At 29.7% G+C, this 12587-nt stretch overlaps 1 protein-coding gene across 11 annotated transcripts in view; it reads left to right on the top strand.

Moving 5' to 3' along the window:
- LOC138320803 (kazrin-like) overlaps positions 1-11081 on the top strand; it is an 85244-nt gene extending 74163 nt beyond the window's left edge. For 10 of the 11 annotated variants that reach the window (XM_069264043.1, XM_069264034.1, XM_069264024.1 and 7 more), the window contains 6 exons: positions 48-351; positions 767-1001; positions 3412-3513; positions 3955-4121; positions 5762-5888; positions 7861-11081. In XM_069264043.1, coding sequence (XP_069120144.1) covers positions 48-351; positions 767-1001; positions 3412-3513; positions 3955-4121; positions 5762-5888; positions 7861-8022 — 1097 coding nt within the window. In that variant the 3' untranslated portion in view covers positions 8023-11081. The remainder of the gene's footprint in view (positions 1-47; positions 352-766; positions 1002-3411; positions 3514-3954; positions 4122-5761; positions 5889-7860) is intronic. The other variant, XM_069264061.1, reaches the window with a different exon arrangement.
- Positions 11082-12587: the final 1506 nt, after the last annotated feature.

Raw genomic sequence — 12587 nt, 5'->3', positions numbered from 1 at the left:
TTAAAAGATTCTAATTTTTTTTTTTTTTTTTTTTTTTTTTTTTGCAGACATTCCACCCAACTCCAGATTAACATTGCTAAATCCAGATAATTATCAAGAAAAACTACAAATAGTTGAGCAGTCGAAAGGTTGTCACATGACTTTATGGAAAGCCAATCAGGTGCTAGCTTGGCTAGAGATTGTTCTTAATATGCCCATGTATGGTAAAATGTGTACTGCAAACATTAAGAGTGGGAAAGTACTGCTTGGTTTAAGTGATTCTGAGTTGGGATCTGCCCTCGCGATTTCCAACCCTATGCACAGAAAGAAGATCAGGATAGCAATAGAGGAAGCTAGGAACCCTGCAGACATGTAAGATCATTTTGAATTCTTGTGCTTGAACTTCATTCCTGAAAAGATGCTGATGGATTGACTGATTTATGGCCATGCCATTAAATAGACAAGGGGATTTAAATATGTTGTCTTTCATATCACAGGCCATCCCTTAATTTCTATCCCAAATTCATATAAAGGGGGAGATCGTGATGTCTAATTGTTTAATTCAACTCTCTAAAGGAGAACCAATTCTTGCATGTATTTACTATATTAAAGAATATTGCATTATCAAGGGTAAGATTTAACAGGAATAAGATGTAACGAAATATAGATGTAAGATAAGTGAATACTTCATACTGGTAAGTTCAGAAGAAAGCTAGATTTTGCTAGATAATGAGAGGTACCAATTTTATTTTTTGTAATCACTTTAACCACATTTATCTTTCTTCAGAGCATTCCCCAAGTCCTGTTTATTGGATCACACGTGGGTAGCTCATCGCTGGATGCCCGATCTAGGTCTACCACAGTACATACAGTCAACAGAGACCAACCTTATAGACGGACGCATGCTCAATATCATCTCAAAGAAGGAGATGGAAAAACACCTGGGTATTCATCGAAAATTCCACCAAGCTAGCATATTACACGGTGTGGAATTACTACGCAGACTCAATTTCGACAAAGAGGTACAGTACATGAGCTTAATATCAATGCACTGTAATGCAACTTTTTTTTGCAGCTACTCAATTTTATGATCCACGTTTTAAATCCAGTTCTCGAAGATTAACGTTGGCAGATATGGGATTTCCTATCAATTAGCGCAATTTAAATGATATTGATGTTAATTCTCGGAGATTAACTTTAGCTAATTTACTTGGATCACGAAAAAGACAAAAGAAAAATTGGTTTGTAGTAATTTTTTTCATAGAAATACTCTTTGTTTTAACTGTGTTATTATATGTTATCTTTGTTTTAACTGTGTTATTATATGTTATCTTTGTTTTAACTGTGTTATTATATGTTATCTTTGTTTTAACTGTGTTATTATATGTTATCTTTGTTTTAACTGTGTTATTATATGTTATCTTTGTTTTAACTGTGTTATTATATGTTATCTTTTTGTTTTAACTGTGTTATTATATATTATCTTTGTTTTAACTGTGTTATTATATGTTATCTTTTGTTTTAACTGTGTTATTATATGTTATCTTTGTTTTAACTGTGTTATTATATGTTATCTTTGTTTTAACTGTGTTATTATATGTTATCTTTGTTTTAACTGTGTTATTATATGTTATCTTTGTTTTAACTGTGTTATTATATGTTATCTTTGTTTTAACTGTGTTATTATATGTTATCTTTGTTTTAACTGTGTTATTATATGTTATCTTTGTTTTAACTGTGTTATTATATGTTATCTTTGTTTTAACTGTGTTATTATATGTTATCTTTGTTTTAACTGTGTTATTATATGTTATCTTTGTTTTAACTGTGTTATTATATGTTTATCTTTGTTTTAACTGTGTTATTATATGTTATCTTTGTTTTAACTGTGTTATTATATGTTATCTTTGTTTTAACTGTGTTATTATATGTTATCTTTGTTTTAACTGTGTTATTATATGTTATCTTTGTTTTAACTGTGTTATTATATGTTATCTTTGTTTTAACTGTGTTATTATATGTTATCTTTGTTTTAACTGTGTTATTATATGTTATCTTTGTTTTAACTGTGTTATTATATGTTATCTTTGTTTTAACTGTGTTATTATATGTTATCTTTGTTTTAACTGTGTTATTATATGTTATCTTTGTTTTAACTGTGTTATTATATGTTATCTTTGTTTTAACTGTGTTATTATATGTTATCTTTGTTTTAACTGTGTTATTATATGTTATCTTTGTTTTAACTGTGTTATTATATGTTATCTTTGTTTTAACTGTGTTATTATATGTTATCTTTGTTTTAACTGTGTTATTATATGTTATCTTTGTTTTAACTGTGTTATTATATGTTATCTTTGTTTTAACTGTGTTATTATATGTTATCTTTGTTTTAACTGTGTTATTATATGTTATCTTTGTTTTAACTGTGTTATTATATGTTATCTTTGTTTTAACTGTGTTATTATATGTTATCTTTGTTTTAACTGTGTTATTATATGTTATCTTTGTTTTAACTGTGTTATTATATGTTATCTTTGTTTTAACTGTGTTATTATATGTTATCTTTGTTTTAACTGTGTTATTATATGTTATCTTTGTTTTAACTGTGTTATTATATGTTATCTTTGTTTTAACTGTGTTATTATATGTTATCTTTGTTTTAACTGTGTTATTATATGTTATCTTTGTTTTAACTGTGTTATTATATGTTATCTTTGTTTTAACTGTGTTATTATATGTTATCTTTGTTTTAACTGTGTTATTATATGTTATCTTTGTTTTAACTGTGTTATTATTATTGTTATCTTTGTTTTTAACTGTGTTATTATATGTTTATCTTTGTTTTAACTGTGTTATTATATGTTATCTTTGTTTTAACTGTGTTATTATATGTTATCTTTGTTTTAACTGTGTTATTATATGTTATCTTTGTTTTAACTGTGTTATTATATGTTATCTTTGTTTTAACTGTGTTATTATATGTTATCTTTGTTTTAAACTGTGTTATTATATGTTATCTTTGTTTTAACTGTGTTATATTGTTTTATCTTTGTTTTTAACTGTGTTATTATATGTTATCTTTGTTTTAACTGTGTTTTATTATATGTTATCTTTGTTTTAACTGTGTTATTATATGTTATCTTTGTTTTAAACTGTGTTATTATTGTTATTTTGTTTTACTGTGTTATTATATGTTATCTTTGTTTTAACTGTGTTATTATATGTTATCTTTGTTTTAACTGTGTTATTATATGTTATCTTTGTTTTAACTGTGTTATTATATGTTATCTTTGTTTTAACTGTGTTATTATATGTTATCTTTGTTTTAACTGTGTTATTATATGATATCTTCGTTTTAACTGTTTTATTATATGCTATAGCAGCATAAACATTTGAGCAGAGTTGACAACTAACCTGTAAATTTTGTAGACATTGGCTGACCGTAGATCCAAGTGTGACAGCACAGAAACTGACCCTCTGGTCTGGACCAACCAAAGAGTCATCAAGTGGGTCCAAAATATAGATCTGGAGGTAATTTTCCTACTCTATAAAGAGAAGACAATATTACATACCAGAAATGGCTCCCCAAACTAATAGATTGAGATAAGTTAAGCTCCTCTCCTTGCTGTCCTCAACAACCCCGAACCCAATTGCAAACCCCCATGGTCCCTCCTATTACATTTATAAAGAGAGGTAATTATAAAGCTTTGTGTTGACCTTGTTACAAACTGTAGAAGGGATATATCCTTATCTCCCCACAAGCCCACAGAGCCTTGATGGCAAATTGGTTAAGGTGTTTCAACAACTGGAGTGGGGACAACAACTAAATGCTGACCATAGGTTTGCAATAGGTCTGAGATACTTCAGATTTAGGATGTAACAAAGAAAACAGAACTACCTCAGTCACCTAATGTGACAATATTGAAACTTCTGCGTGTATGGTTGACACATATTTTTATTTGGTTTTCCCAGGAATATGCTCAGAATTTGAAGGAGAGTGGGGTACATGGAGCGCTAATGGTACTGGAGCCACAGTTTACGTCGGATACCCTCGCCACAGCGTTGGGTATACCTCCTTCCAAGTCGTATATTCGGCGACATCTCAAGACTGAACTCGAGTCTCTAGTCAAACCTGCCAGGTAGGTAAAAATACAAAAAATTGAAATGTTCATATCCAGCTACCAACAGTACAGTAACTAGTGTTATTTGGATATCGCAAAGGCACTGTACTGTTGATAACACTTAATAAAGTCTTATGATTTGATTGGATAAAAAATTAAAAAACAGGACACTGCAATTTTTTGTTTCTTTTCAATTTTAATTATTTAATATTTTCAATTTTAATTGAGAAATCTGTATTGAAATAATTACAGGTATGACTCACATATTAGAAAAAAATACGCAAAATATATACAACTTACTAATGTAGTGGGAAATATTGCATGTCTTACAGTTAACACTTATATTGTAAAAGGTTGAGAATTGACCAAATTCACTGTAACCGGTATGTTAGATTCTGAAAATGTATACGTCACAAATACCTCATAACTTCCAAGGTAGTGCACAAGGGGCAGGATGATGTATGATATTAAAAAGGAGTCTTGGTGCATGGAATCTTTCCTGTCTCTCTAGCAAACTTTAAACAAATTTACTATTTAATTGGTTATACTATTAATTAAAGCATGGTTTAGGTTTCTAGAGGATCAAATTCACTTAAGATCTGCAGTCTTGATTTATGGGTTCATCTGGATAGACTTTTTTAAGAACCAAAAATAAAGGTATTTTTTACCTGTATTTTGATCAAGTGGCAGTATCTTCTACACTTAATTCTTAGTGGAGATTCACCTCTCAAATTTTGGGTCATAAGTTCACAACAAGTACAAGGTCATAAGTTCACCACAAGTACAGGGTCATTAGTTTACCACAAGTACAGGGTCATAAGTTCACCACACAAGTACAAGGTCATGAGTTCACCAAAAGTACAGGGTCATAAGTTCACCACAAGAATAGAGTCATAAGTTCACCACAAGTACAGGGTCATTAGTTAACCACAATTACAGGGTCCTACATTAACTACAATTCCAGTCAAAAGTTAACTACAATGCGTGTCATATGTTAACCAAAATTACAGGGTCATAAGTTCACTAAATAGGGAAAGTAATGTACCAGTGTCATGCAATAGAAATGAAATCATTGTGACTTTATTTTGACCTCTGACCTAGTATATCAAGGAACAACCTATACTTTTCTACACTGATGTGGACTGGAGAATGTTTAGATATATCCAATGTTTAAAATATTACAGTGCATGTTCCGAGTGTGATAACATTTATTACCAACACCATTACTAAAGAATGTGACTGTGCATGAGAATTCAGGTGATGATAACTTGTACCTGTTGTACATCTTTTGTAATATAATTTATTCATACTGTTGTATATTGTTTAAAAAAATATTCAAATAATATGTTAACATATTGTATTGTGAATATATAAGTTTTACAATATGTTTGATTCTTTGGCGTTTGAAATCAAAAGGACAAAGAATTGCATAGAACATATTAAATAATATTCACCTTTATATTCAAGTAAAACTATAGATCCAATTATCCTTGTTACAAGCGATGTGCAATACGACCTTATTTTTATTTTGACCGAGAATTTTGTGTGTATTTGTTGATATTTTGTGTCTTATCCATGTCTGACCTTGAACTGTTGTTTAATTGTTGGAGTGACCTTGACCTATGAACTAACACTTTCACAACCCTGATTTATTCCAGAAATTCCATAAATGTTGTTAACGGTAACAACAACAAAACCTTGACTCGGAACTCAACACTAACTAGGTCTTATAGGAGCTCTTCCATTACGGAAACTACGGGACCAAAAACCAAGCTTAGCTTCCGGGTAAGGGAAGATGTGTAACCTATATACGGCTTTATCAGTATTGTATTCAAGCTTTTTATCATTAGTCTACCCAGTCACCAGTAGTTTTCATTGAGGTGTAGATTCAACAGCGATGGTGTTTGTTTTGGTTTAAATATTGATAGTTGTGCAGGAAGTTATAATATCTATTAGAATTCAGAAGAAAAAGGTTTGAAATATAATACATAAAGATGTACTGATCTGGAAAAATTCAGAAGAAAAGATTTTGAAAAATAATACATAATGATGTACTGATCTGGAAATTGCAGTAAAACATGGCTAACTTTATTACATATAATCAAGAGAAAAGATATGAGTGAGAAGAAAAGGAAGGATAAAAGTTTTTTTGTAACTATCACATCTGAAATAGAAAGTTTTAAGTAATGCAGTACATTATTGTTGTGTTTAAATAATTGTTTTAAACATAAATGTTGTAAAAAAACATTTATTTAGATTATATTTTTGATGAAAAAATTAAAAAAAAAACATATCATGTTGAATAATTATTTTGAATTTTAAAGCAAAATTCAAGTAAAATAACAAAAACGTTTCCATTTTTTTTTTTTTTTTTTTTGGCTTTTGAGAATACCAGTATGCATGTTGATTTTCATATTTCTAAAAAGATTTTGATTTTCACATTCCTTAAAATTGAAAATTAAATGTGTCCCTAAACATAATCACATTGTACACCTCATTGAAATGGAGGGTGGTGGGTTATAGAACTATTATCTATATCTTCATATTGTACTTGCAGTGTGTATTCTATATATTTGAATTCCATCCATATTCATACCTAGAAGTATAAACCAATTATAACTGTATGCAGAAATATACCTATAACACTTACATATTTATATCATTCTAGCATCCAATAGTAAAACTTATTTTGTGACACAATATATCATTAATTATAGATATTATACTTATAGAATATACTGTATAATAAATAATTACACTAGTTAGGCCATTCTCTGTCCCAACAGTATGATTAAAATTCTGTCAAACCTGCCTATAAAGACCACCCAAGGACAGATGTAAATGGTTTGTACAACCAGATTGTCTTTTAGGACCCTAGAAAAGTGGTCTTATTAAACTGGTGATCTTTATACAGAGGTGGTCGCTAAGGCAGGTAATACTGTAATGTTGTTAGTTCCCAATGATTACATTTTATCAAACAAACTTAATATGAGGAAAAAAGCTAAAAAAAATTGTCATTTATTTTGATTTTGAATAAACAAGCGATAGTTTATATCGATTTAAAACATATAATAAGTGGCCATTCTGCTATTATAATACGTTTGCATGACTTGTATAGCTAATCATCAATCTGCATGTATTGTCAGTTTGAGTGTGTAAATAATCTGCACATAAATATTCATTTATCCTAGTGGTTGTTGTGTAAACTTGCTTGCCAGTAAAACATGCTAATTTTATCAAATATTATCTGTAAATTATAAAAAAGTTTTCATTTAGTTATGTTATGAAAACGTCGTCTTAAATACACTTTATCACTTTAGAACACCTGCATGTAAGTTATTCTCTAGAACCTTTATGTCTTTTGATTTAAGACCCATTGATCAAATGGTTCTGTTCTGAGATTATGACTCTCCAATGCAATATGTTTTTCTACCTCCATAAGATGATAAGAACATGCTGAACTTGTTTTGTTCTTGAGCTTTAGTTTATGAATACATGTATATACAGTTCTATGAATATTTTGCTCGTGCATCTTGGAGAAATTACCTTTAATCAGCATTTGTTTAGTATATGTGCAGGGTTATTTAATTCTGTGATGTATCATAAAAAGGGGAATAACTCTTGTAACCTTATCTAACACACAACTGCATACCCGTCAGATTTACTGCATTACTACATTCCTTTAGTTGTGCAATTGAGATATGCAAGGATACTACATTGTTTGAAAATCCATTTATTTGACAATCTTATCTTGCAGGGGTCTCTTGGTAGGGCATTCGGAAGGAAAGTGCGAGAAGACATGAAAAATTTCTCATTCGAAGTGGAAACACCCAAAAGGAAAATTTCAGCCCCAATGAACTTTCAACACAATTCTCTACAATCAGTGTTTGAGGTTGAGAAAGTAAAAATAAATTCCTAGCATTTAGAGAATTCTTATAGGTTTTAATTTAGTTTGTATTATTCTTAGTTCTCAATTCCCAGTGGAAAAGTGCAATTCTCTGTGACAACAAGAAACTTCATATCAATATTTTGAATGTTGGAAATGCTCTGAACCCTACTGTTTTGCTGTAGATATGATTTCAACAAGGCACACCTGCCTGAAGTGGAAACTGACTTTATCAACATGGTTAGACACTAAGACTTTGTGTTGGATTCGGAAGTAGCTCTTCAGAGACAATGTTTTGTTAAATATAATTTCTGTGCAGTCATTGAACTTTTTCAAGATAGGAACCCTCGTCTGTGATGAAACTATTTCTGACTGAAAATACAGAAATGCTTGTTTGAAGAATATATAAAATGAATTGTTTTGATAATTCAAATGGAATTGCTTTTAAGATCCTGAAAAGTAAAGTATTTATTTATGTATCTAATAAACAGGAGTTAATTTGTTTGACACCATAGGTGTCTAATTTGCATAATGACCATATCGCTTTCAAACAACAGTATTCATTTGGGTAAAGTCATGATTGCATAATAGATAAATATATCTTTATATACAAACATTTAAAATACATATACACCAAATGCTTAAAGTGCTCGGGCTATTAAGAATTTATTTATATCATGGTAAGACTAATTGTGATATTTTAAACTAATAACTAGTAATCTCATCATTTATCAATCTGAAATAAAGTTTAATTGGTGATGTAAAAAGAGATTGGCAAAGAAAAATATTTGTCAGTTTTGTACGAATAACATTGAGTCAGTTGAATTGATTTAATAATTTCATGGTTTCTGTAAATCTTTTACATGTACAGTTGTACCCGATGAATGTTTAAATCTCAAATGCTTGCTCTAATTTTAACATTTATTTTAGTTTAAAATTGAATTTGCTCAATGTCAAACCATGACAGAATACAGGGGATCTTTAATAGGATTTTTTTTAAAATTAGTAATTATTTTTTTATTTTCAAATTTTAAGCAAACATATTGAACGAATACCTAAATATTGGTAAATTTTATCATTAGACACAGATTGTTGGTAGTTAGATATACAATTTGGTTTAGCTTAAATCAAATGAATCCAACGCTTCTGTATGGATCGCATATTTTGTGCAATTAATTTCCATTTAAAAATCAAATCATTTTAACCCATTGTATATTTAAGGAATTTGAGTATATACAAATACAATCATATTTTATCAAATTGCGACTGACATTAATTTAAATTTTGACATTTTAGAATAAGAGATTTTGATGTGTTGACACATCTTTTGTAGTACATTGACCTTTGCTTGAAGTTCGACTCTCTTAATAATGAAATACGACATGTAAATTGTTAGGTTTTGAATATGTAATAATTGTATTTAATTATGTATTGGTTTGGTAACAAATTTTACATGCAATTTGCTTTATATTGGGAGGTATTTCCTTTTGCCTTTTAAAAGATGCTATACAATCACATGTATATTGATTTTATTGGATGTTCTTAAACTTTTACTATTGTCAAAAATTATACAATGTATATATCACATAGTTGGTTTTTTCCAAAATATTCAAACTTATTGAGAAAATGTTATTTTGACATGATTAAATCAATATGAAAATATCATGCAAAGGGTTTATATGTTCATATGAAATATTATGTACTTTTTTATAGTAGAAATACAAATTCAAAGCATATATGAATTAACTGCAAAATGAAAAAGTAATATGCATGTACTTTCAAAAATTATCAAAGAATTATTCCAGGTGAGGGAAAAAATGCTTCAGATCTTTCATCACGTTTTGTTTTCTATCAAAAGTCAAAGGTGTTGATGGTAGAAAAAATCATCAAGATACTATTTTATTTTCTCATGTTTTTTAATGTAGGATAGTATATAGCATTCATAAGAATTAGATGATTTGATTGTCATTTTGCATTTCACTTAGATTTATTGAATCAAGGACGTATATGAGACTTGATAAATCCTTGATTGAATACATATTTTGAATGTGTTTTCGTGCAATAAGAATACATTTTTCTTGCAAAACTTCAATCACGAATATATATATATTGATATAATATCAACATTGCATTCGAATATAAATCACCTACTTTTGGGAGGTCAGCAATTTATGTGATGTCAAAATAATTGATCATATGCAAATTATTTATTATTATCAATGGTTATTATAAATCTTACTTTCAAAGAGTGAAAAACTATTCATTCAATTTTCATCATAAAGATTGCAAAAATAAACATATTTTTTGTTTTCTTGACATTTTAGTAATGCAAATGATCATAATTGCTTGGAATGTGTGTTATTTTGTACTTTGATGCATACATAGTTAGGTTTGACCGAATGAGGGGAATTTGGACATCATTGTACTAAATCCTTATGTACACATCGTATATGTCACGTATATATAGGGTATATAAAGGTTTCCCACGCTGGTTGGGATGTTCTTTTCCTGCAACAATAGCGGAAAAGTCCCTAATGTTTATATGTTGATTGAGAATGGAGAATTAGTTGCCTTGTGTGCATTTTCTATTTTGCGTGTAACAGATTTATCTGCCCTTCCGGCTACGTCAGTATCTCCGAAAAATACTACATTGCGCTTGTAAACATTTGACTTGACAATTTAATTCTAATGGCAAAGGCCGATAACTCTGTGATATGCAAATACAGAATATGAACGTTATCTATAATGGAAAGAGTTTTTAGATCTATGTCCGTTGTGACTGACTTGTGTGCGAGAATGTTGTGTGAGAAAGTAGCATACCTTGAGAGTTTTCTGTAAGAGTGGAAACTGTATGAGAGTAATATCCCTTCCCGTAGAACTTAGTCATGTTGAAGTTTGATATCATGTCTGTATAAAGAGATATATAAAATATCTCTTGTATGGAAAATCTATTTTAACCTGCACAATATATGTATATGAGAATATGCGTGTTATTTAAATAATCATGATCTCATAATGTATAGATAAAATATAACAACCCATGGTTAAGAATAAATGTTAACATAGACTACAGATACCATACATTTTCACTCGCGACAACAGCACATTAACTATTGACTACAGATACACATACATACATTTTCACAGACTACAGACACCATACATTTTCACAGACTACAGATACCATACATTTTTATACAGTACCATACATTTTCACTGTAACATTGACTACAGATACCATACATTTTCACAGACTACAGATACCATAAATTTTCACAGCTACAGATACATACATTAATTCACTGTTAACATTGACTACAGATACCATACATTTTCGACTGTTAACATAGACTACAGATCCATACATTTCACAGACTACAGATACCATACATTTTCACTGTTAACATGACACAGATACCATACATTTTCACAGACTACAGATACCATACATTTTCACTGTTAACATGACTACAGATACCATACTTTTTCACTGTTAACATAGACTACAGATACCATACATTTTCACAAACTACAGATACCATACATTTTCACTGTTAACATTGACTACGAACCATACATTTTCACTGTAACATGACTACAGATACCATACATTTTCACTTTAACATTGATACAGATACCATACATTTTCACTGTAACATGACTACAGATACCATACATTTTCCAGACTACAGAACCATACATTTTCACTGTTAACATTGACTACAGATACCATACATTTTCACTGTTAACATAGACTACAGATACCATACATTTTCACAGACTACAGATACCATAATTCACTGTTAACATTGACTACAGATACCATACATTTTCACATAACTACAGATACCATACATTATCACAGACTTACAGATACCATACATTTCACAGACTACATACCATACATTTTCACAGACTAATACCATACATTTTCACAGACTACAGATACCATACATTTTCACAGACTACAGATACCATACATTTGCACAGACTACAGATACCATACATTTTCACTGGTTTTTCACGTCAGTTTGCTCTTTGAGGATAGAACATTAAAAACCTTGATAGTGTCTGGTATCAGATGCCTATGTATAAGGGAGTGAACGCCTATGTTTTATACAAGGCTGAGATACATGTGATAGAACATTAAGCACCTGATAGTGTCTGGTATCTGATGCCTATGTGTAAGGGAGTAAACGCCTATGTTTTATACAAGGCTGAGATATATTGTGATACAAGCATTTTTAATCATTGTATATTTGTCATTTTATTGTAAATATACTTTTATGTAAAGATGTTTAATGCTTTCGGCAAACAAGTGTTGAATATAGTAAACAAAATGTTAAATTAATTTGCGTTCATTTTATTTTGACTAAATGTAATTCTGTTGCACAATACACATGAAGGGATAAAATTATGAGCGTTTCCAGTCAGGTGCAACCCTTAAATGACTATTTTTGCGGATTCCCGAATATTAATCATCGATCAAAGACTGACGGTTGTGTATGTATGTGACACTTGTCTGCAATTTTTGCGATGTATATTGAATCCACGTTCCAGATAACTCGCGAAATATCATGAGCATTTATATCTCTCGA

Source organism: Argopecten irradians, chromosome 1 (assembly GCF_041381155.1).
Source record: "Argopecten irradians isolate NY chromosome 1, Ai_NY, whole genome shotgun sequence".
Classification (NCBI taxonomy): domain Eukaryota; kingdom Metazoa; phylum Mollusca; class Bivalvia; order Pectinida; family Pectinidae; genus Argopecten; species Argopecten irradians.
Note: the sequence above shows the minus strand (reverse complement) of the source record. Positions and strands in the feature narration are given on the sequence as shown.